At 35.1% G+C, this 26,492-nt stretch overlaps 1 protein-coding gene across 2 annotated transcripts; it reads left to right on the top strand.

Moving 5' to 3' along the window:
- Window positions 1-14,463: 14,463 nt before the first annotated feature.
- LOC112294496 (uncharacterized) lies at window positions 14,464-22,157 on the top strand. Of its 2 annotated transcripts, none has more exons than XM_090244053.1 (12): window positions 14,464-15,598; window positions 15,801-16,184; window positions 16,343-17,276; window positions 17,537-17,789; window positions 18,344-19,028; window positions 19,179-19,274; window positions 19,458-19,638; window positions 19,748-19,843; window positions 19,947-20,013; window positions 20,192-20,363; window positions 20,587-21,015; window positions 21,131-22,157. In XM_090244053.1, the coding sequence occupies exons 3-12, from the start codon at window positions 16,566-16,568 to the stop codon at window positions 21,570-21,572; spliced, it is 3,132 nt and encodes a 1,043-aa protein (XP_090100179.1). In that variant the 5' UTR covers window positions 14,464-15,598; window positions 15,801-16,184; window positions 16,343-16,565; the 3' UTR covers window positions 21,573-22,157. The 2 variants fall into 2 exon arrangements, with proteins under 2 accessions (XP_090100179.1, XP_024400757.1); XM_024544989.3 differs by having other exon boundaries at window positions 14,471-15,598; window positions 16,024-16,184.
- Window positions 22,158-26,492: the final 4,335 nt, after the last annotated feature.

Here is a 26,492-nt window from a genome sequence, read left to right as displayed (position 1 = left end):
AGCAAATCCAGTCCAGTATGTCCTCAGACCCTCTTGTTCATGATATCGAGAATAATTCTTTCAAGTCTTATGATCCTTCTAAGTTCGAGTTCAAGAATAATCTATTATATTTTGAAGCACGCCTATATGTTCCAGAAGGAGAAGCACATTTAGGTGTTCTTCAAGCACGTCATGACTTTCCAGCAGCAGGGTACTTTGGATATAATAAGACTTTGGAACTCATATCAAGAGATTTTTGGTGGCCACAAATGTGAAAGTCACTCAAAGGCTTTGTACAATCTTGTGATATTTATTCAAGATCAAAAATTCCTCGTCATCGACCTTACGAACTTCTTCAGCCATTACCTATACCAGAACAACCATGGTCTTCTGTTTCTATGGATTTCATCACAGATCTTTCAAGCTCAAGATCTTATGATTCTATATTTGTGATAGTAGATCGTTTCACCAAGATGGCACAGTTTGTGCCATGTACAAAATCTATCACAGGTGAAGAAACAGCTAAGCTTTTCATCGATAATATCTATCGCTATCATGGATTACCTAAAGATATCATATCAGATAGGGGAACTCAATATGTGTCAAGATTCTGGAGGACCCTTTTCAAGATTTTAAAAGTGGACATAAAGCTATCTTCGGCTTTCCATCCTCAAACTGATGGACAAACAGAGCGCGTAAACCAAGTCTTGAAGCAATATTTAAGGTGTACTATCAACTAGTAACAAGATGATTGGACAATCCTTTTGCCATTGGCAGAGTTTGCTTATAATAATACGGTACATTCTTCCACGCAACAAACACCTTTCTTTGCCAATTATGGCTATCATCCACGACTTGATACTTTTGATTTTTCAAAAGTTGATAATCCTGCAGCAGAAGATATGGCAAATCGGTTGTCAGAGTTACATGCAATAATGAAGACACAATTGAAGGAAGCTCAAGAACGACAAAAGATAAACGCGGATCTATATCGTAAGGAGCAACCACAGATCAACGTCGGTGATAAGGTATGGCTACTTCATCGCAATATCAAGACTACTCGACCTTGTGACAAGTTGGACTATCGTAGGCTTGGCTCCTTTTCTGTTTCTGAACAGATCAACCCAGTTGCATATCGGTTACATCTACCAGAGTCAATGAAGATCCATCCTGTATTCCACGTATCTCTTCTTGAACCATATAAGACAGTGGATATACAAGGAAGAAGACAAATGCCACCGCCTCCTATAGAAGTAGATAATAATGAAGAATTTGAGGTGGAAGAGATAATAGACTCAAGGCGGCGCCGAAATAAGCTGGAATATCTTGTTCATTGGCGCGGATATGATATTAGTGAACGCACATGGGAGCCATCCAGGAATCTAGCAAATGCATCAACTAAAGTCAAAGTTTTTCATCAACGACATCCATCGAAACTAAGATGAAAATCTCTCTTATAAAAGAGACAAGATTGAGGCAAGATAACATTCAATTTCCTATCCTTGTTTGTAACTTCTTTGCATTTGTGACGCTAATTAGATGGAGAGCCAACAACCAGCAGATTCAACTCAAGAACCTTCATTTGCTGACCTGCCGGATGAGACATTACGATTGTCACAACCTTCAAGATGACGCAATCGAGATGAAGATCTTCAAGAACGACATGTTCTTCTTCGAACAGATGGTGAGATACAACGCGTTTGGTATCACGATTTGGGAAGGGACTCCCGATGTTTGGTGATTTTGCTAGAGGTAGGAACAACTCCTGATGGTGTTCCGAATATTCTATTCGAAGGAAGTTATGAAGGCCTCAATAATGATCAAATAACTGGGTGGTCTTCCTGCCCTGGTATGGGACACTACCGATGGTTGAGAGGCCCTATCAATCATCTTCGAAGAGAACAGAGATCAGAGTATGTGGCGAATACAATTCGTCGCATCATAGATTTCCTCAACATATGATGACCGCTCCTCGTGGAACTCGTCTCTAGAAGGGGGGGTAATGTCACGGCCATAATCATGTAAGTTAATAATTACATATAGAAATAGGTAGAAGTAAGTAAAAGTAGATAAAAGTAAGTTAATTGTATAATATTTAATATAGAAGCTTCCTAGAAACTTCCTAGACGCTGCTTTGACTTCATAGGTGTCTTTAATTGACTTTTTGGATTAGAAACGTGGTCAACAAGTTGGCCATGTGCCACACATGTTGTTAGCTTGAAGATCAAGCTAACTATGTGGCCCACATGTAGAAAAACTTGCCTTGTAAGTCAAGGCATGTGTCCTACAAAGTCAACACATATTGGAGGTCCTATAGAACGTCGCCACGTAGCCCCTAGTTAGATAGTATATATAGAGACAAGAGTGAAGGCTTCTTCACTCTTGTCAACTCCTTTCTTGCTTCTAGTCCAGGTTCAAGAGTCTTTAGTTTCTTGTCTTGTGGCAATAGCCATTCCAGTTTCCTTTTAATATACCTACTTGTTTATATTTTGACTTATTATATCGAGATAGCCTTTTGGTGTATATTTTTCCTCATCGAGTCTTTGTCCTTGACATATATACAATTGCTAGTTGCTCTTGATTATGTGTATAATAATTATATTTTTTTTCTTTATATTTTTGTGATTCATATATCATAAGTTAAAAGCTCCTATCAAAGTCTTATTAAAGAACTATTCCAATAACAAAGTTAAAAGCATCAATGTCAAATGTACATGGAAGGTCGATATCATTCAATTGTAATTTTAGAACAGTAATCAATACATCTTTCAATTCCTTAAAGGCCCTTTTTTATTCTAGTTTCTATTCAAATATGATACTCTTATCTAATAAGCTTATCAATGAAGTAGCAATGTGTACAAATTGCCAAAAAAAATAGTAATAATATTCAATAAGGCCTAAAAATGAGTAGATATCATAAACATCCTTAGAAGTTGGTCAATCCTTCACTACTTTCACCTTATCTTGCTCTATGTGCATGCCTTTGGAGGACATTATATATCTCAAAAAAATAATCTCTGACTTCCAATGTTAACACTTTGATTGCTTACAATAGAAGTGACTATCACATAGTCGGTGCAATACTTTCTATAGATGTTAGTCATTATCTTCAAAGATTTTACTATAGATCAAAATATCATCAATTAAGACAATCACATACTTTTTTAAAAGGTCTCAAAATAATCTATTCATGTGATGCATAAAAGAGGCTAGAGCATTAGTGAGGCCAAGCTACTTAAAATGTCCATAGTACGTACAAAAAGTTATCTTTTTTATATCCTCTTTGGCAATAAAAATCTATCAATAACCATTTCAAAGGTCTAATTTTCTAAAGATAGTTGTACTTCAAAGTTAGTCAAAAAGATTATTTATATACAGAAGTGGATATGCATTCATGATAGTCTGCTTATTGAAGTTTCAATAATTGATACAACGTAGAAATCCACCATCTTTTTTGGATGTAAAGAGTACAAGTACTCTATATGGAAATATGCTTGTTTTGTAGTATATTGATAGCTTGTTGTAGCTCCAAAATAATTCTCAATGTGATTACAACAATTAACTTCCAATTAAACGGTGGCTATCAATATACTACAAAAGAATAGACTAACACTTACTCTGATATAAATGAAATAGAACTAGATTCTTTAAGGTCTAAAACTTTATCAATTTTATAACAGCAAAGATTTCAACACAACGTAAGACTAAGCAAACTAGAACAAAACTAAAAATAATTGAATAGAATGGAACATAAAAAACAAGACTGAGTAAAAAAAATAGAACCAAACAAAATCAAATAGAATAGAATAAGAAAAAATAACCACATTTTACTGAGAAAAAGAGTCTGAAAGCCATACCTGATCAAATGTCCAAATAGCGTTAGTTAGTCTTATTTATATTTTGTTCAACTATCCTTAGAACTTTCTAAATTGTCTTTAATGGTCGAGTCCATAAAAATAACTATCCTTCTAAAAATCTTTAGAGGTAGATTCTACTATAATAATTACCATAAGCCTTTCTAAAAGGTTCTATGGTAGATCTCACATGAACCACCATCCTAATCTCAATTCTAAAAACTTCTCCAAAACAACTCTAAGTATATATTTTTATTTGTGAATAATATAAATATCCTATCTATGTCCTATATCACTCATGATATTTTTCAAGTTTGAGTTTAAAAATAATCTACTCTATTTCAAAGATTGATTATATATTTCAGAAGGTAAAGTATAATTACGTGTTCTTTAAGATTGTTATGACTTTCTAATAGCTAGGTATTTTTTATACAAGAAGACTTTGGAACTAACATCTATACATTTTTTGTGACTTCAAATTTAGAAGGTAGTCAAAGACTTTGTACAATTATGTGGTATTTTTTTAAAATCCAAAATTCCTTGTCATCACTTTTATATCAAGGATATGAATCTCAAGAGAAGAAAATCCTTAATATATTCTTGTATCATTGAAAGAAACTAGAAAGTCACTCAAAGATGATATAATATTAAAATAAAATAACTATTGCTAAAAATAAGAAGATTAAAAAGTCTTGAAACAAGACTAATAATTAGAAAGGGATTGATAAGGGTGAAGAAGGCTTCACTCTTGTCTCTATATATACTTTCTAATGACGAGCTACGTGGCGATATTCTATAAGACCTCCAACATGTATTGACTTTGCTAGCCACATGTCTTATCTTGTAAGGTAAGTTATCTATGTATGCGCCACGTAATTGGCTTGTTCTACAAGCTACCAATACATGGTTAGTTTTTTAGCCAAGTTTCTAACCTATAACACATTTAAAGTCAAAATCGTGTCTATGAAGCTTCTAAGAAGCTACCCTAGAAGACTTTATAAAATTATTCTATTTTACCTATTTCTACTTAATCATATAAGTAACTATTGAGGTAAATATATATGTCCGTGATATTACCTCTCTTTCTAGGGATGAGTTTCACGAGAAGCGGTCTTCATATGTTAAAAAAGTCCAAGATGCGGCAAATTATATTTGCTATGTACTTCGATCTTTACTTTCTTCAAAGATGGTTGATAGGTCCTCTCAACCATTTATGGTATCTAATACCAGGGCGAGAAGACCACCCTGTTATTTGGTCATTGTTAAGGCCTTCATAACTTCCTTCAAATAAAACATTTGAAATACTGTCAAGAATAGTTCCTACCTCTAATAAAATTACTAAACATCCTGATTCTCTTCCAAGGTCGTGATACCAAACACGTTGTATCTTGCCATTTATTTGAGGAAGGACATGTCATTCTTGAGGATCTTCATCTCGATTCCCTCGTCTTGAAGGTTGTGATAATTGCAATATCTCATTTGGTAAGTCCGCAAATGAAAGCTCTTGACTTGAATCTGCTAGTTCTTGGTGCTCCATCTCATCACAAATACACAGAAGCTACAATAAAAGATAGAAGGTAGAATGTCATTTTTCTTTAATCTTGTTTCTTTTATAGCAAAGGTTTGTTATTCTTTATTTTGGTTTTGATAAATGTCTTTAATGAAAGACTTCAACTTTCTTTGTTACATTTGTAAGATTCTTTGATGGCTCCCATGTGCTTTCACTAATACCATATCCGTACAAATGAACAAGATATTTCAACCTATTTCGATGCCACCTTGAGTCTAAGATATCTTCCACCTCAAACTCTTGGTTATTATCCACTGCTACGGGAGGAAGAGGCATTTGTCTTCTTTCCAAAATATTCTTTGTCTTATGTGGCTCCATAAGAGACACGTAAAATATAGGGTGGATCTTCATAGACTCCGGTAGATGTAATTGATATGCAACAGAATTGATTTGTTCACAAATAGAAAAAGGTCCAAGCCTACAATAATCTAAATTATCATAAGGACGAGTAGTCTTGATATTACAAAGTAACCATACCTTATCACCCATATTATATTGTGGTTGCTCCTTGCGACAGGCATCTACATTGTTCTTTTGTTGTTCTTGAGCTTCTTTTAATTGTATCTTCATTGTTATATGTAGCTTTAACAAGCGATTTGCTAAATCTTCCACTGCAGGATTATCAACTTTTGAAAAGTCAAAAGTATCAAGATGTAGATGATGACCATAATTGGCAAAGAAAGGTGTTTGTTGAGTGGAAAAATATATCGAATTATTATATGCAAACTCTCCCAATAGTAAAAGAGTTATCCAATCATCTTGATGATAGTTGATGGTATATCTCAAATACTACTCCAAAACTTGATTTACCCATTCTGTTTGTCCATCAGTTTGAGGATGAAAAGCTGAAGAAAGCTTTATATCCATCTTTAGAATCTTGAATAGGATTTTTTAAAATCTTGATACAAATTGAATCTTCCTATTCAATATAATATCCTTTGGCAATCTATGATAGCAATAGATATTGTTAATGAAAAGCTTAGCTATTTTTTCACCTGTGATAGATTTTATACATAGTACAAAATGTGCCATCTTGGTAAAATGATCTACTATTACAAATATAGAGTCATAAGAATCTGAGATTAGAAGATCTATGATGAAATCCATAGAAACAGAAGACCATGGTTGTTCTCAAATAGATAACGGCTGAAGAAGTCTTTAAGGTCGATGATGAGGAGTTTTCGATCTTGAGCAAACATTACAAGATTGTACAAAATCTTTAACTGCCTTCCACATTTGCAGCCACCAAAAATCCTTGGATATTAGTCTAAAGTTTTATTGTACCCAAAGTGTCCTACTACTGGAAAGTCATGACGAGCTTGAAGAACACATAATCGAGCTTCACTTTCTGGAATATATAGGGGTCCTTTGAAATATAATAGATTATTCTTAAATTCAAACTTGGAAGTATCATGGGACTCAGAGGAAGTATCTTTGATATCCCAGACAAGAGGATCAGAGGACATGCTTGATTGAATTTGCTTCACAAATATTGAATCAACAGTCAATGTTGATTTTATAGCTCAAAGATGAAAATGCTCGGGCTTCAAGAGAATTGATCTTTGTTGAATAAAAGATGCATCTCCTTCTTTTGGTGTAAGATAAGAACGTCTAGAAAGAGTATTCAATAGACCTTGTTATTTTTTGGGTCGATAAGTGATCTTGAAATTGAATCCAGATAAAGACATGCTCCAACAGACTTGATGACGATTCAAGATATGTACTGACATGAAGTACTCGAGGTTCTTATAGTCTGTATACACGGTAATTGGACTCGAGGTGCCTTTTAGATAATGATGCCATTCTTAAAATGAATCCATGATTGCAAGGAGCTCTTTGTCATAGATCTCATAATTAATCTCAGCAGCTAAAAATTTCCTCAAATGGGAAGCTATTGGTTGGAATTTGTCATCCATTCCCATTTGTCACAACATGGCACCTATAGCAAAATCTGATGCGTCTGTTTCCATAAAAAATACCTTAGAGAAGTCAATGCAATATAAGATTGGTATAAAAATAAATTTCTTCTTTAAAGCATCAAATGATGCTTGTACTTCTTTATTCCACTCAAGTTTGTCTTTACAAGTCAAACGTGTAAGTGGAGCTACAACTTGAGAAAATTTCTTGATGAAGATTCGATAGTAGTTAGTAAAGCCCAAAAAACATTACACAACTCGTACTATTCTTCGAATCTTCCAATCTATGATAGTTTGAACCTTCTAGGGATCCATCATAAGGCCTTCTTTAGAAATGATGTATCCTAAGAAGTCAACTTGAATAGTGTGGAAGATACACTTTTCTAATTTGACATATAATCCTGCATCTCTTAGTTTCTATAACACGCGACGAACATGAAGCTTATATTCTTCTAAGTTCTTAGAGTAGAATAGAATGTCATCTAAATAACAAACAATGAAATCATCTAAAAATTCACAAAAAATATCATTCATAAGATGTTGAAAAGCAGCTGATGCATTCATGAGTCCAAAAGGCTTGACATTATATTCAAAATATCTATACCTAGTTCGAAAAGCAGTCTTCTATTCATCTCCTTCTTTGATACGAACTAAGTTGTATGCTCCTCGTAGATCTATTTTGGTATAGATCTTTGCTTGATTGAGTTGGTCAAGAAGTCCTGAAATCAAAGGCAAAGGATACCTATTTTTGATGGTGATCTTGTTGAGACCTCAAAAATCCACACACATTTCTAGAGATCCATCTTTCTTTTTCACAAATAAGATAGGAGCCCCAGTTGAAGATTTTGAATGGCGTATGAAGTTCTTTGCCAAATTTTCATCAATGTACTCCTTTAATGCAGCCAACTCATTTTGCAATAAGCTATAGATTGGTTTGAATGGTGGTTGAGCTCCTTCTTGCAGATCAATTGAACAATCATAAGGTCGATGCTCGGGAAGAATATCTACATTCTTCTTTTTAAAAACGTCTTGGAATTCTTCATATTGCTTAGGAATACCACTCGACATTGTTTCACCATTAGAAATGGGTGTAGCATATATAGCAAAAGATGATCCTTCTTTTGCAGCATGTATGAAAGCTTTTGCACCTACTAGTAAAGATTTGGACGTACTGCACTTATATACTTCTATTTTACTAAAGCGATCTTGGATTACACTATCAAGAAAGTTAAGATTACGAGAAATCCAATCTATTTCAGGGTTATATTTTTCTAGCCATGATAATCCTAAAATAACCATATTAGAGGGAGATTTTATTACATTAAATACTACTACGTTGTTATGATCTTTAATTGCTATATCTAAAGGAATAGTTTTATGGATAACATTTCCAGAAGACAAGGAACAAACATCTATGACTTCTACATGTACGGATTTAATTTTCTTCACTAAAGGTATTTTTTGATTTTTTGGCAAAATCTTCGTCTATTAAACATGCTGAGGCTCCTGAATCTAACAAGGTAAAGACTTTGTGATTATTAGGTCCTAAATATACTTCTATTATAAAATAAGGTAATGGGTCTAAGGAGAGGATATGACCTTTATTAGATGTTGCACATGATTCTAACCACACGGTCCCTATTGTAGCTAGAAAAACTCGTTTTTTGACACACTATCTTCTTTGGTAATTGTGCTCCTCATTTTATAATTATGTTGCTTCTTTGGACAATGTTGAGTAGTGTGTTTAGCTTCTCCACAATATAAACACAATCCCTCTTGGCAACATGAAGTCTTTTCCTACTTCGTGAGAGGTTTAAAATGTATCATATTAATTTGCATTGATTCTGACTTTGACGAATACGTTTCAGAAAACTTGGGAGCTGCTGCCATTACTTGACTTATTCCTCTCCAACCAAATCTTTGTTCTTAACACCTTTCAAATATATAATTATCACATCTAATGGCTTGAGTAATAAATTATTCCAAAGATTCTACTTTTGGCATTGTCAATAACAAATCTTTAATGCTATCCTTCAATCCATATCAAAATTGGTTGATAAGTGCTTTGTCATTCCAGTCTATATCGCAAGCAAGAATTTGGAATTCGACAGAATATATAGTAGCTGATTGTGATCCTTGCCATTAGAATAAAAGCTAGGTCTCTTCTACTCGTTCTCGATCACTTTCTCTAAATGTGGTCGTAAACACTTCTAAGAATGAATTCAGATCATAAAGGAGTCGTGAAGCTTTTTCCATTAAAAGTGCAAACCAAGAGAGAGCACTTCCTGATTGTAATGCGCCTATAAATCTGACTTGGATAAATCTATCAAGATATTGAAAAGGGTGTAATCTTTAATAAAGCTTGACTTGTTGCAAAAATCTTCGAAATTTTGATCTTGTTCCTTCAAACTTCTCAGGCATTCTAATCTTTGTCCCTGTCATACTTGTAGAAGCAAAACTCCCTAGATTTGGTTGTGACATTGATCTACTTGCTTCTTTCAACTGTACAACTTTTTATTGTAAACTCTGAACTTCTTCCATAGGCATAGGCATAGTACTTCCATGATTCACATTAGAAATACGTGAGATTTCTACTCTTAGAGTGTTAACAAGCTCATGAAGATCTGCTACAGTTGCAAATCTATTCTCACTTCCATTGAAAGTAGCATCTATAATCTTTCCTTCTGTAGCCAACTCAAACAAATCCAAAAGTTAAATTAAAGGAAGGTAATTTGCAACCTCTAAAAAAAAATCCCACAAAGAGGGATAATCCACTCTTTTTAAGAAAAAGATTAGTGTTAGAAAAAAAGATTTTTTTATTTAAAGGTGGATAGTCTACAACCTTTAAAATATAATAATAGAAGTGAAGTAATCCACTCACTTCTAGAACAAGAAAAAAATAATATATTAAGACTCTTGTCAAACTGTCAAAGACATGAATCTTGAAGAAAGAGAATCCTCAATACACTCTTCTATCATTGAAGAGAACTAGAAAGTCACTCAAAAGGTGATGTAATATTAACTAGAATAGCTATTGCCAAAAACAAGAAGTCTAGAAAGTCTTGAAACAAGACTAAGACTGGAAAGGTATTGACAAGAGTGAAGAAGGCTTCACTCTTACCTCTATATATACTATCTAACTAAGAGCCACGTGGCGATGTCCTATAGGACCTCCAACATGTGTTGACTTTATTAGCCACATGTCTTATCTTGCAAGGCAAGTTATCTATGTATGCACCACGTAGTTGACTTGTTCTACAAGCTACCAATATATGGTTAGCTTTTTGGCCAAGTTTCTAACCTATGAACACATCTAAAGTCAAAATCATGTCTATAAAGCTTCTAATAAGCTTCTCTAAAAGACTTTATGAAATTATTCTATTTTACCTACTTTTGCTTAATTATATAAGTAACTATTGAGATAAATATATATATGTCCGTGACAAAAATACATCTAAAGTCAAAACCACATCTATAAAGCTTCTATAAAGCTTTTCTAAAAGACTTTATGAAATTAATCTATATTTACTTACTTCTATCTAATCGTATAAGTAACTATTGGAATAAATGTATATATTTGTGATACTTTACAGACTTCTTCAGTCATTACCTATTCCAAAACAACTATGTTCTTTCGTTTCTATGGATTTTATCACGAATCTTTCAATTTCAAGTTTGTATGATTTTATATTTTTGATAGTAGATCATTTTATTAAGATGGTATATTTTGTATTATGTACAAAATCTATCACAAGTGAAGAAATCACTAAGCTTTTTTTCAACAACATCTATCACTATCATGGATTATTCAAGGATATTATATTAAATAAGAAGACTCAATTTATATCAAGATTTTAAAAAATTCTTTTCAAGATATTAAAGATGGATATAAACTTGACTTTAATTTTTTATCATCAAATTGATGGGCAAATAGAATAGGTAAATCAAGTTTTGAAGCAATATTTGAGGTATATCATTAATTATCATCAAAATAATTGAATAACTCTTTTGTCATTTGTAGAATTTACACATAATAATTTGATACATTCTTCTATTTAATAACTATGTTTTTTTGCTAATTATGGTTATTATCTATCACTTGATACTTTTGACTTTTCAAAAGTTGATAATCCTATGACAAAAAAATTGGTGAATTGTTTGTGAAAATTATATTGAATAATAAAGGTACAATTAAAGGAAGTCTAAGAAGAACAAAAAATCAATGCAGATGCTAAACATAAGAAACAACTACAATTCAATGTAAGTGACAAGATATGGCTATTTTATCGTAATATCAAGACTATACATCTTTGTGACAAGTAGGACTATTTAAAGCTTGGACCTTTTTTATTAGTAAATAAATCAATCTTATTGCTCATTGATTATATTTATTGGAATCTATGAAGATCCATCTCCTATTCTATGTGTTTCTTCTTGAGCCTTATAAGATAATGAATATCTTTGAGAGAAGAAAAATGCCACCTCTTCCTATAGAAGTGGATAATAATTATGAATTTAATGTAGAAGAAGTCTTAGATTTAAGGTGGTGTTGGAATAGAGAGAATTTGCCTCAAAAAAACAATGGACTTTTAGATGTTATTAATTGTTCAATCAAGCTTCAAAATAAGGAAATTCCTAAGTTTGTATATAATTTTTTCCTTTTTGAGAAATTACACCAAATTCATAAGCCTCAAGTAACCAACAACATCCAAAATATGATATTAAAGAGATGAAAAATCAACAACCAACAGATTAAACTTAAGAGCTATCACTTGCTGACTTATTAGATGAAACATTGTGATTGTGACAACCTTCAAGACGACATAGTTAAAATAAAGATCTTCAAGAATGACATATCTTTCCTTAAATAGATGGCAAGATACAATGTGTTTGATATCATGACCTTCAAAGAGACTTCCAATATTTGGTGATTTTATTAAAGGTTGGAACAACTCTTCATAATATTCTAAATGTTTTATTTAAAGGAAGTTACAAATGCCTCAATAATGATCAAATAATAGGGTGACAATAGCCATTCTAGTTCAATACTATACCATCTTTGAGTGACTTTTTAGTTCTTTTAAATAATGCAAGAATGTATTGAGGATTTCTTTCTTCGAGCTTCGTATCCTTAACAATAATCCTATGTTGTAGCAAGGAGAATAAATAAAAATAAAAAGTATATGACAATTATGTTGTTGAAAGTTGGTATTATCTCTTAAGTCATTGTAGGAACCATCTACTCTATTGATTGTTCATCTTTGTTTTGAAATATCTACAACTAAAATTACAAATTAAAGACAAAAGTTTTTGCATGCAAGTAAGCAACCAATTGTCAAGAATAAGAATTTGAAGAATGAAAAAAAATCATGTGAGATGTATCTTAAAAAAAGATAACAAAAAAATAATGAGAAAGTATATATATTTAAGAAAAAATTGAAAATAAGGCTATTCTCAATTGAATTGTTAAAATATAAAATATTTATGATATTGATATCCCATCCATGATCTATTTTTAAATTTTTTAAAAATATGATTTAAAAAAATAATCTATTATTATATTATTTAATTTTTTTAATTATTGTCCTTCCATTGTAAGCTCTTTTTTATGCACAAAAACACAATCCACTCTTTTTAATTCTCTATCTATACAATTATTCTTCTTTACAGATTATCACTTGTAAATCATTTATCTTTTTGTTTTTGCAAATTCTTTGACTACCTTCTAAACTTCTTCAAATATCATATAAGAGTCAAAAAGTAAAGCCTCTAGCAACATGATGTTGCAAGAATGTAAGTTCTTAATAAAAAAACAAAAGCGCATTCTTATTGTCTCCAACACTTTCAAAAGAAGATAATAAAAAAAAATGAATATAGTTTCATAAGTCAATTTGAAGTGTGTACAAAAACTTTGATGCATCAAAGATTTGAAATTATAGACAACTATTTAAAAAATAATATATGTGTACAAATAAAAACTTAAAGTGCAAAATTTGTGGAGATTATATCCAATAGATTATATTTGTATCAACATGCATCACCAACATATGATATTGGTATACATTCACATATGCCAATAAATAATACTAGCAATAAAAATTGGGATTAAGTTCAATATAGATATGATATTGGTATACATTCACATATGCTAATAAATAATACTAGCAATAAAAATTGGGATTAAGTTCAATATAGATATGAGTGATGAATTTAGTGAATGAGAGTTATATTTAATAAAAATAAAAAATAAAAAATAAAAACTTTGTGTACTATACATAGAAAGGCTATCAACACTAGGAGATGATGTCTTTTTATTAACGTGGGGTGCTGTTCCACTATCATGTCCCTTTAAAATATCAGCTAAGATTCAAAATATGTATAATCCAAAATAAAACACAAAGCTATTTCAATACACATGTGACATATATTTAAGATATTTTTGTTGTATATACATGTGACATATATTTAAGATATTTTTGTTGTATATACATGTGACATATGTACTGGTAATTTTTTGTGACGTTTTAAGGATGCAAAACGAAGAGTGCAATTGTTAATGAAATTACTTATTTTTGAATAAGAATAATACCAAATATTACATATAAATATTTATATATATATAATTGAAAGAATAAAACCTAAGAATTTGTTTGTTTAATCACTTCTAAACGTTGCAAAAGGAGATGGTCTGAGAAGGCGAGAATCATGAGAAGAGACAGCAAGACCAGCATCTAATGGGGTCTTTCTGGAAAAGCCCCGTCATTTCCGCCCGTGATTCAGGAGTTGTGGTTTGTTGGACTTGCATCGTTGAATGAACCCGCCGTTTTTCTCTCGTTCGTCGTCATCGTCGCCTTCCGTCGTCGACTGAAGACGGTCCGTTCGCTGAGCACTGGTGGGGAACGAACGAGAGTGATGGGGAGGGCGAGGGGTGGGTGGGCGTTTTTGCAGTGCAGCAACGGCACGGGGTTGGTCCCGCTGGAAACTGTTCCCGCGTTCTGAAGCACCGCATGGCGGGTGAGGTACTGGAATCGGGGACAGCCAGGGGAGCGGGCAGAGGGGAGCCTGACCCGTCTTGCAGGCCCATCCGTGGCTGGCTTTGCTCTGCTTCCCGCTCCTCATCATCTGGCCTTCGTCATCACCACCTCCATCTCCACCTCCATCTCCACCTCCATCTCCACCTCCACCATCTCAGCTACTCCTGCAAGCATCCTCCCCTCCCCTCCTCGCAGCCCTAACCCCCTCACGCATCGGCTGCGAAGCTCGAACGATCCCCACTTCCTGACGATCTCTATCGCCCCAGACACTCAGCTGGATGAGCCAGGCAATCTGCTCGTTTGGTGACGATGGTGAGCACAACAAGAGGCAGGAAGAGATCATCGTTGCATCCCAGTGATGCCATTACCCTGCTCTCTCCTCCACTCTTTCCCGCGTTCACTCTATCCGACTCGTCTCCCTACTTACCTCTCCTCAATCTCCTTCCCTTTTCCTGAGATGGGTCGAGCGGGATGGTAGCACGGACTTCGGATAATTGTGGGCGTCTTGCCGAGATGAAGTCGTCATTCCCGCTCACTGTGACCTACCCTTCACACCCTCGAGCTCGTGTCTTGCAGTTTTGGTAGTGTATGCATCGAAGGATCTGCTGATAAGGGAGGTGGAGCAGCAGAGTTTCATGATTCCATTGTGCTAGTTGGCCTTAGGTTACTTGGGGTAGTCGTTTGTTAGCGAGGGTAGAGGAGTAGCAAGAATTCATGGTGCATGTGTATGTGATTTTGGATGTAAAGGTGTGGGGGTAACCATGAGTTTAGATGTTCTGGTTTTTGATGGTCGTTGGAATAGCTGGAGTATGTGACGGAGCTTTGTGAAAGAGTGTATGGTTGGTTTGCTGTGATGGTGTCTGGGATATGTTCTGGATGTGAAGGGTGAGGTGCTCGTTTCCTGGAATATAAAACCTGGTCAATGTTCGTCGTTCGCGTTCGTTTGGAGTTCGAGGGTGACGCGATGGAGTAGAAAAAGGGGGGCTCCGGCTCGGGCAATAGGCAGGAAGTGCAGAAGGAGCTTCGGGTAGGCTTACAAGGGGCGAGTTCTCGTGCACTGAAATGCCTGTATAGGATCACACTTCCGCAGTCTCCTTGTGCATCATCGTGTTTGTGGACCAAGTGAAGATGTTGACTCGGGGTGGCAAAACGGCGGCTGAGAAGGTTGTTAGAGAATTTGAGAATGGCGCAGACCTGGGTTCACCTGACAAGCGAGAGTCCATCCCGCCTCTTACAGATATGCAGGTTTGTACCAATTCATTCTGCAATTCACCCTAATAATTTACACAAGAGAACATGGTCACATGCACTCGGCAAGGCAATGCTGCTAACTTACTTGGTCGAGTCCATACGAGAGCCGATGACCCTTCTCGGTTACACTTTTTGTGATACTCTTATAGCAGCACGCATTCCTTTCTTACAATCTACTCGCTTGATATGTTTACAGAACCAATTTCGACTCCTGTTCTCGTGGATACAATGACGTCCTCGAGTTGTAGACCTTGATTATGTGCACTGATGCAACTTAGGCAATGATTCCTCTGTGGTTTGCATACACGTTCAAAAGAACAATGTCACGTATACAATGTTCAACATCTGGCTAACATATCCATTCGTACTGCAAGTTTACACGCGAAACGAATCTTAGTACAGTGGACTTGAGTGCGCAGGATTCTCCCGTGTTCAAGTTCCTATGCAATTTGTCGCCAATCAAGCCTGCGAAGACGGTGCACCATGCCCAGACGTATAACGAGCTGACGTTCCCACCTGAGCCCCGAATTTTTGCCTCTCCACGCAGTGCCAGAAGGTCTTCGTCGAGCTCCCTGAAGAGGTATGATGGAAGCACTCCTAGTGCTCACAGTGTGGCCTAGCCCATCCGCCACTGTATGCATTTCAATGCTATCGTTTTAAACCGACACGTTTTTGGGTCCTTTGGATCCTGTTTCTGTGCCAGCAGCTTACTCTGACATTGGTATCCTGTACTTTTAGAGTTGTGGCTGCTGAGCGTTTGTCAGCACTAGCTCAAGCTGAAGGTCGAGAAAGTCTTACATGGCAATCGAGTATCTCCAGAGGCGCTCTTTCTGACAATGCACCATCTCCATCCCCCCTTAGCCGACGCTCTGATGACCGCCTAGTAACTCTTTGCTCAAGGATCCAAACAGAGCAAGTGCCTGCTTCTCAATCTAGTGGTGAAAACCTCGTTGGTCAAGGGATGTTTGCGATGAACTCCACGCAACTTAATTCAGAACCTACAAATTGCGAGACGGATAGAATAGCGGCCACTACTGCCAACTTCCAAACTCAGTTTACAGATTACCAGCCGCTGGACCAGGTGGCTTCAGCAGCGATGCCCTCGGATATGGCTAGGTACACTGAGGACATAGGAGAAAAGCCAGGTGGAGCAAGGAGTGAACGATCTGATCCTTCTGAAAGAAGGCAATCTACCTCGAGCTTAATATCACAAACAAATGATAGCGTGATGCCTAGTATTTTAAGCCAAGAGTCGAAGTGCGCAGAGTATGACGATCAAAGACGCGTTTCTATGACATGCAGCTCTGTTAATGAAGACCATGGTTTCAGCTACAGCCCCATTGCGAAAGGGAGTCTTGAACTCGATCAGGACACTGCAGCCATGACATATCTCCTCGCTGGAAACCGAGATGTAGGGCAAATCAATGGAAAGGAGTGGTCAGAGAATTCAAGCGAGGTGGATGTCTCGAGGCTGCCGTATCAAGCTGCATCTGTAAGCTCTGAGAATCAGGCTGATACGATGAATGAAGGTACTGAGAAACAAGAGCGTCGGGTGCTTGATGCTATGACTTCCCAGTCTGGATTCGGTGCATCTACTGATGTCAGACGTGACACAGAAACAAACTTAACAACCGAAGATGCGGGCCGTGAACATTCTCTTCCGCCTCAAAGGGTATGGTTACATCTTCTCCAGATGTTTTGATGCTTACACGAGATTCTCATGACCAGCGACTTACAACCGGGACGGCAGCGGTCCTGTCCCTCAGTCCTTTTGTCTCGCATCTTATGTAAATGGAATTAGAAATTTTCGAATTCTTTACCGTGCCTTTCACTTCATGGTTCTCTTTACTGGTTATCATTCTCCTTTTAACTATTTCCTCAATGCATAATGATCTGTACCACTCGTCTCACGTGTTAGTGCACTATCTGCAGGCTGACACCGCTGGACAACGTGGTTTTAGAAGACGGTGTCTCGACTTTGATGTGGCAAGGAGAAAAAGCTTCGGCAGTATGGGCGGTAGGAAGTCTCTAGGCAGTAGGCTTAAAGACTGCAGTGGAATTGATGGGAATAACACATCTGTTCTTGGCGATGGAATGCGTCCAGCCTCAGATGCAACAAGAACCAGAGTGCAGATTCATGTGGATGCTTCGAGGACAGCAACTGATTCTGTTATGCATACGGGGGGTGAGTCTTGCACGATATTTACCTATAATCGCACAAGTTGTCTTCAAATTCTGTGATTGCAATTTTGAATGCCTCCGATGTATATGCAAGTATATGTGGTGTATTTTCAATGCATAGAGATGCTTGTACATTGCTTGTGGTGATCATGGATCACACACTACAGAATTTATTTTAGAGTTTCAACTAACTTGACTATTGGGCCACGGTATGTAACAAGACATTAGAGCTCTCTAGCTCCGTGTTCACGGAGAGACTTGAGCGGTGTACCAACCCCCAATAGTTAATTACGCTAGAAGTCTTGGGCAGTCTTATCAATTAATTCCTCATGCCCATCAGACAGTTCATATTTTGTCCAACAAATGGCAAAGATGACTAGTAACTCCTATCTTTACCATATCAGGTGAAGATTGTGTAGTGCCTTGCGGAGTGATCAGCCACGATAGACCAGAGTGCTCAGCGAATCAGCCCTTGGATTGTACATGACTTAAAATGTGCCAAGCCATTGGAAGCATAACTGTTCTTTTTTCTTTATTTTGTAATCACATCATGATCAGGGGTCCTTGCGCGTGAAGACAATCTTGGAACTATGACAAGGATGCAACAGCTCACAAACAGCACGTACCAAAATAAAATGGATATCATGTACGCAAAGACGGGTGAATCACATGCTCGGAATTCGCAATATTCTGGAGTGACACCTGGAGTTAACTCACCTGATGGTGTGAGGCGTAGTCCTCGCGTTCACAAGTCAGGTATTGGGCTTCACTTGAATTCCCTGACGAGCTCCATGTCCTTCAAACGCAATCCCCCATCTACAGAAGGAGAAAGTTCCAAAGGAGTCCTGGCAACAGTTTTGGGACTACAACCTCTGACGTCGCCAAGTCCTAGAGAAGATTCTGGTGGTGAAGGGTTGAGCAGCGCGGGTTACCCTGCAAACTTGAACCAAAGTTTTAATTCAGGAATGGGGTCTTCGTTAGAGAGGAGAATTGAGATTGAGACGAATAGTGCTGATGCCGCATTCTCTTCTGACAAGAAAGTCGTCATTCCTACTCCTGATTTCACGGGCCTTAACATTGAGAACTTGGCTCCTTTGGAAGATTCGTTACCATTAACTCCAGTTACCACAAGCCCTCGAGATCAAGAACGATCTCAACCTTATCAACAGGAGTTAACATGGCAAGCAGAGGGAGAAGTTACTCACGAGCTTCTAGACAGTCCGCAGAGCTCCAAAAACAGACGGTAAGTGGCACATTGGTTGAACAGGTTCATACTTAGGCGCGTGAAAATTAGACTTTTTAAATCGACGCACGGACGTTCAAGAATACCCGTGAACGAAACAACACCGCATTATGTTTATGCATATGCTGTCTAACATGATTTTCCGTACAGGTTGTCTAGACGGAAATCTACTGCGTCATCTCAGGGTGAAAAACCAGGGGATGGCTGCAAGCGCTGTAACTGCAAGAAATCTAAGTGCCTCAAATTGTAAGTGTTCACTTGGTTGGGTATTTTTGTATCTAGTTTTTTGCTCCGAGTTTTATTATGTTTCATTTTGATGATTTAGTACGGACATCAATCTACAGACGTAATATTTGACGAATTTCCCGTTAGCATGAGGCATCTTACCGCTGCTGGTTCGTGACATGGTAACCTATCTGCTTTTGGCAGGTACTGTGAGTGTTTTGCTGCGCGCGAGTTCTGCGTTGGATCCTGTGCTTGCCGCAATTGTTTCAATAAACCCGAATACGAAGCGACAGTCTTGAACACCAGACAACAAATTGAATCACGCAACCCATTAGCATTTGCTCCGAAGATTGTTCAGGCTCCTGAATCCTCTCCCATCCCTGGGGTAAGTGTAAACAAAACCCAAGTTGTCTCCTAACGGTGGGATATCAACTATGATCTTGTTGATAAGCATGTGAGCGTTCTTTTAAATGTATTGTGTACTGGTTGCGAAGGACGAAGCTTTGGACACTCCTGCCTCAGCCAGGCACAAGCGTGGTTGCAACTGCAAAAAATCACTTTGTCTTAAAAAGTACTGCGAGTGTTACCAGGTAATCACTCATTTTTATTGTTCTGTTTTTATCGTTTTCTGTTGTGTAAATCCTTTTATCAATTTGACAACGGCATTGAATGGATTGTTATTGTGGTGGGCAGGCTGGTGTTGGGTGTTCAGAAGGGTGTCGGTGCGAAGGTTGCAGAAATATGTACGGCAGGAAAGAAGGTCCTTATTTTACCATGCTAGGCGCTTTTTTTTTTTTTTTTTTTTTATCTATTTGTATTCATATCTGAATACTCCCTCCTACTCCTCCTCTCCCCCCCCCCAACCTCGCCCAATGATCTTTCTTCCTAAAATAACAACTCAGTGACATGTGTTTCACTTGACATTGGGTGAAACGTAGGACCGGAAGAGGGTGAAGCGAAGGAGAAAGATCAAGTCAATCTTACTGTCGATAAGTCTCAGGCTGAAGATCCCATAGAGTTGTTCAACAGTATGAGCGGAAAACCTGACCGACTTCGTGACCACGGAAAGTCAAATCCGTCTCCGATAACCCCAACCTTTGAATATGACGGGTATTTGAGCTTGTACCAAGTTTATGTGGTATACATTTGTTTCAAAACATAGCTACTAGCTGTAGATGTGTATCGCCCAGAGGCTGTTGCGACATAGCTTAGTTTCTTTCTCCTTTCACTCGTGCCCTTTATTGTGTTATTCCTTCATGTTCCTTTTAGACTTGGTTATTTTCTTGACTGTGTCCATTTTACATACTTTTGTGTTGTTGGTTGCACTTTTTAGACTTGGAGAACCCATGTCCCGACTGAGGTCTACAGGCCGAAAACGAGCTTCTTCGGACGATCAATGTGGATCTCCCCTAGCCCAACCAGCGTCGAGGCCCCCTAAGTCTCCGACTAGATTCTCGAGTACCTTGGATGCTTTCGACCTTGTACCCTATCCTCAAGAGGACACAGACTTCTCCATATGTGGAGCTGGAGATTCTCCCATGACAACTCCGACGTTTGCGCGCATTGCACACATCTCTCGGTGGGAAGGTTTAAGTGACTTAAGCACCCTCACGCCTCTATCTATGACCACCTTGCAACCAACCCCAGGGTCTTGTGTGACAACTGAACGACCTGATACTTCTCCGGCTTTCACTAGCCAGATGACTGAAACTTCATTTCACTCGGCTTCTGCCACCAGTGCCCATCATCACGCATCTTCTAGGTACTTCTACATCTCTGAAACCCTATATTCAGATTTCAGGTCCAAAACCCGCATATTGTATATACACGGTTTCCACAATGGAGAAGTCTTATTAATATTCATACTCCTTTTGCAGAATTTGGTCGTCACAAATACCAGAGTTCAGGCATCCAGATCCGCAATCCCCTAATCGATTCGACACGCCTCATCAAGCACAGTTGTCCAGCACCGACGATCTTGATTCAACGACTCGCACGTCCACCGTTCACCCAGGAAAGAACCTCCACAATGAATTAGAGTCGGTGAAGACAGCGGCCGATGACGATGGCACCCCGTACTTTTTGAAGTATGGAGACGATTTCAGCTCCCCAACCCGAAGCACCGTGACGAAGTCGAACTCCCCGAAACAGAAGCGCGTCACTCCACCCCGTTACGCAGACAGCAGAGATCAAGCATCATCTGGTGGTTGTGGAAATTCTTTGGCTTCTCCGCCAGGGCTTCGGAACACGAAAAAGTTCATCCTGCAGGCTCTGCCATCCCTGCCGTCTGCTGCTCCCTCTTCTTTCTCCAATGGCTGATGACTGTTTCTTTTGCAACTGGCTTACCTGCTTTCCATCTTTACTTTACTAAGCCGTGGAACAAAACGACTACGACTCTCCACTTTTGCCTCTGCTGGCTGTACAAACTCTGGGACTTATGAAACTTAGCGGGGGTCATTTCTCTGCCATGAACTCTTTCCTGATGCCTGACAGTAAAAAATAACAAATCTTTTATTTCACAGCATGGTAGATCATTAGTTGCCTCAATGACCCACTTTAGAACACGATTCGATTTTAATTCAAAAAACTGTGATACGAGTGTCATTGAACTGCGTGTAGTTTCCATTCTCCTGTTGGAGAGGCGAAGATAACACTAGGCTCCGACTTTTCGGTGGAGTGTCACAAGTATTATCACACTTGCCTATTTTTTCGACCTTGTTTTGTGTCCAGTTCTCTAGTAGTTGCAGCTTTAAGTTGTCCCTACTGATGCAAAGGATTAGATTGACAATACTATCCAGAGGGACCTAAGTAGTACCAGTCTCCTAGGTTACGGTGTGAAGACAATTTTAAGAAGTTTCTTCATGCCACGGATGATGAATAAGATTGAGGAACCCATGAACAATATGGTTGCTGTGTGCAGTTGGTATTTCCTTGCATTATGTGAAGCCATTCCAATCCACCCTCGTACGCATCATTTGTAGTATAGAAAATTTCCCAAAAAAGGTTCATCGCCCTGCCGACTTATGCATTGGTATATATTGGTATATTCCATGAGTTGGCCCGTCTCTCACTGAAAGAGTTCATAGTTGCATCAAACCAATAACTGTAACCACGAAGCATTTATGTTGACTAGATGCCATTACTGCCCAATGTGGTGTGAAACATGCATCAGTTTGCAGGAGTTGGAGTGCGCCTGAATTTAACACGTCACTCCTAGATCCTTTAAAAAAAGAGGCAAATCACAATACAGTCCAAATAGTAGTTCTTCAATGTGAGTGTACAGCAGGAGTGCCTTGTGTGAAAAATGCAAACGTAAATCCTGAAACCCTAACAAATACCAAGTAACAGAATGTTGTTTATTTGGGTTTTAGATATATACATAAATGTTTAATGAGGAACTAGGCAAGGTGACTTTGATTGAATGAGATCCAAAATGATTGTAAATTGTTGTAATTCTAGACAATTTAATGAATGTAAAAATTCCATGGCATGAAGTTATTGCCAAGGTTCAATTCTGGTTCTTTTAGCATTGTCTAAGAATATTGTAAAAAGCCAAAGGAATTAAGAGAGGAGCTCAACATTGTGTATCTTAATATAAAAAAAAAAAATAACACATACAACATATATATATATATATATATATATAGATATGTTGTCACACACATATTTAAACATATACACATATCTCAGCTAAATCTAATTTTTATAAAAAGTTTAAAGCCATAACTTCAAATTTCTTAGGAGATTTGAATATATGATTATTTTCATTGAATTTTTTATTTTTTGAATTTGTTTTCAAGTTTTTGTTTATATTCTAATCTTGGTTCAGGACTCTCTTGTTTCTTTGTATTTAGCAATGGCTACACTAATCTATTATAGTATTAATGAATAATTAAAAAAAAAAAAAAAAAAAAAAAAACAGCTTGTATTTTTTTCAAAAGTTTGGTTAGATTTATTTTTTTGATAATTCAAAAACTAAAACTCACATAATTTTAAAACTTAATATTTTTCAAATTTTTTTCTTTTTGTAGAAACTTTAAATATTTTGATTATAAAAAAATTAGTATAATTAAAGATTACTATTATATAAATAAAAATAAATAAATTAATCGATCTTAATAATGTAGTAATTCTAATCACTAACTAAATTGCTATCAAAATTAGTTAATTGAATGAATTTATAAATAAAAGTATCTTGTTCAATAGTACTAATTAAATAAATAAATATATATATATATACATATATATAATTTATGATTCTAATTAAATATATTATGTTACAAAATAAATCTATCTTTTTATAATAGATACTATATGTTTTGAAATAGTCATATACTATTTTCTAAATCTTTTATTTTTTGAAAGTACAAACATTTTTGAGATCCAAAAGGTACACAATTAAATCCTTGCATAATTTAGTTTTAAAAGTTTAATTTATTTTCTTGATAAAAATTTGTTAATTTTCATAAGATATTAAAAAATAATTAATTTATACATATTGTATTAGATATCTATATTACTTAAATAAATAGAAATACATAGAAGTAAGTAAAAATAGGTAGAAACATGTTTTAAAAATAAAATATTCTTTAAAAAGCTTCAAGAAAGTTTCATAGATATAGAATAGATAATTAAACTATTATAGATATGCCACATGGCTATTGATATTTGTACCACAAATTTCTTCCTTTTAGAAAGGTGCATTGGAAGCAATCTGCAACTTGATACTTAAGCTACAAGCATTATGGCTTCTAAAAAGTTTGTACAAGGTCTTTTTAGTAGCTAGTATATATGGAGATGGTATCAAGGCCATTTGCAAACTTGCTAACACCTTTTTTATATTCTTTCCTAATCAATGTTCAAGACTCTTTAGTCAATTTGTATTTGATAATAATAATTTTAATTTTGATTTTTTTTTTTTTTTTTTTTTTTAGTATTACATGAATGTATTATTTTCTTTGAGGTTATACAATAATTAATATCTTTAATAGTTTGATAAAATTTTAAAAATATATATATAATGTGATATTTTTAAAATAATTTTTTTATTCTACAACAAGTGAAATTATTGTACTTATTACTACTTGTTTATTGGATTTTCATCTAATATAAAGTAATAATCAAAAAATAAAAAATAAAAAATAAATTTTTAGCTAAGTAATTTTTTATCTTTTTGATGACATAAAAAATTTATAAATCTAAATTTCTATAAATAAATTATAATAATTTAAAGATTGGATGTAAATATTAAAAAAAAATACTTTAAAGATCAAAGGTTCAAACCTCATTAAGGCTCAAAATTACTATATATGAGTATTTTAAAGAGGTCACAAGGAATTAGACTTATCCTTTGACCTATATCCAAGGTACTACAACCTATATGAGACTTATTGACCTCCCTTTCTATAAAGATTAGACTAGGTGTTGGTCTTTTTAATTTCTACTAATAAAATTAACATTTTTGTATTTTTAATCTCGTCGTGGTATTCAAAAATACCTAATTAACTTATGAATCTAATGTGTCCTTTAAAGTTTTGCTCCATTATTTCATAATGGCTCCTAAGGTGATAAAATTTTATATTTATCAAATTCTTTAAAATTATACTAAAAATTCTTAAATAATTTAAAATAAATTATAAAAATTATTATGATATTTTTGTAATTTCAAAAAAAAATTAAATATATATTTTAATAAATTAATCATATTTTAAAATAATAAAATAATTTTAAGTCAATTAAAATGACATGAAATTCTTTCTTTTGCTTCTTCTAATTAATAACTAATATTTATAGGTTTTTTTTAATAAATAATTCATATCAATAGAAGACCAATATAGACATGGATCTCAATAATCAAATATTAATTTTTAATACAACACAAAATTACTTAATCAACTAAAATAATTACCTTCAAGATTTGTAAGACTCTATTTTAATTTAAAAATATATAATAAAATTCTTGTGACTAATAAAACCATCTGTATTCTAAAGATTAAAAAATTATAATCCTAATATTTTTATATTTAAATAAATTAAAACTATATTTTTAATAATTCTATGAATTCAAATCTATTGTTGAGACCTATACTAAGTAGGCATCAAAGATGGTTTTGCCTTGTATTTTTATTTTATATTAAAAAATAAGCAATTGTATATATAGATGTGATTGGAATAAGCAAAAAGCTTGTATTAAGTTTTGTTTTAAAGATCTCAAGGAGTAATTATCCATTTTGTGATTTAATTTTATATCATTTATTTAAAATTAAAAGTCTTTGATGGATAGTATGAACAATAAATCTTGATTGGCATTGAAATCTAAAATAATATTATTTATAGATGTGTAGGGAGGTGAAGCAATCAACAATAATTGGCAGATTATAGTGGTGTCTTACATCAACTTTTGGTATCTTATGGCATATAATGAAAAGAGATGTCATGTTCATAAGACCCACACAATTCTAAAATCTATTGCAATGATAGGTCTAAGTGTAGTGATAGATGGCAATGTGCAATAATAGACAATAATATGTGGTCATATGACTTTCACACATATAAACACAAAAAAATAAAAATAAAAACTATAAACTAAAATTTTGAAGTGTCACAAATTTAATTCTTTTTAGGAGTATAAAAAGTCTAAACTTGATTTAATTTTGAGTTGTTTTTATATAGAATTTACTCAAAGAAGCCAATGGTATTTATAATTTATAAGTTGGAGTCATTTAGAGCACTTAAGTGGCATTTATTTAATACTATTTTATTTTCAAATAAATTTTAATTTATTTCGTTTTGTTTTTTTTTTTTTTTTTTTCACTTCTCACATTTTAGATTGTTTTGTTAGAATCTTCTTTGATTGTCATAAGTTTTCTGATTTGTGACCATGAATTGCAAACAAATGCCAATTGTTTTGATTCACTTGTGATTTGTAATCTTCAACTATAAGCATATATTAATCACTTGGTTCTCTTGTGATTTCTACTTTTGTATTGTTGGAAATGATGATTTAGTATGGATTTTTGATTTTTATCTTTAATATCTTTTCTTACTTATAGATAATATTTTCAAAGGTTTTTTGGTCTTCTTTCATTTTGTATTATATTAGTCAATGTTAATAGATATATTGTAAAAATGATGTCATGTTGATAGAAATTCTTTTGTTGGCTTGTTAGTCTTATAGTGATCTAAAGAATTTACTAATGAATTGCAAAGATAGTGGTGGTTGTAGGCAAAGGTTGTCCT

The sequence above is a fragment of the Physcomitrium patens genome, chromosome 17, assembly GCF_059467195.1.
Source record: "Physcomitrium patens ecotype Gransden chromosome 17, ASM5946719v1, whole genome shotgun sequence".
Classification (NCBI taxonomy): Eukaryota; Viridiplantae; Streptophyta; class Bryopsida; order Funariales; family Funariaceae; genus Physcomitrium; species Physcomitrium patens.
The sequence above is the reverse complement of the archived record's forward strand: the minus strand, read 5'-3'. Positions and strand labels throughout refer to the sequence as shown.

Bases quoted from the DNA above. Each gene is read 5' to 3' on its own strand.
- LOC112294496 (XM_024544989.3), top strand. From the start codon at position 15,482: ATGTTGACTCGGGGTGGCAAAACGGCGGCTGAGAAGGTTGTTAGAGAA. The intron at 19,639-19,747 runs GTAAGTGTAAAC...CTGGTTGCGAAG, and splicing joins AATCCTCTCCCATCCCTGGG to GACGAAGCTTTGGACACTCC. The intron at 20,014-20,191 runs GTCCTTATTTTA...GGTGAAACGTAG, and splicing joins TATGTACGGCAGGAAAGAAG to GACCGGAAGAGGGTGAAGCG.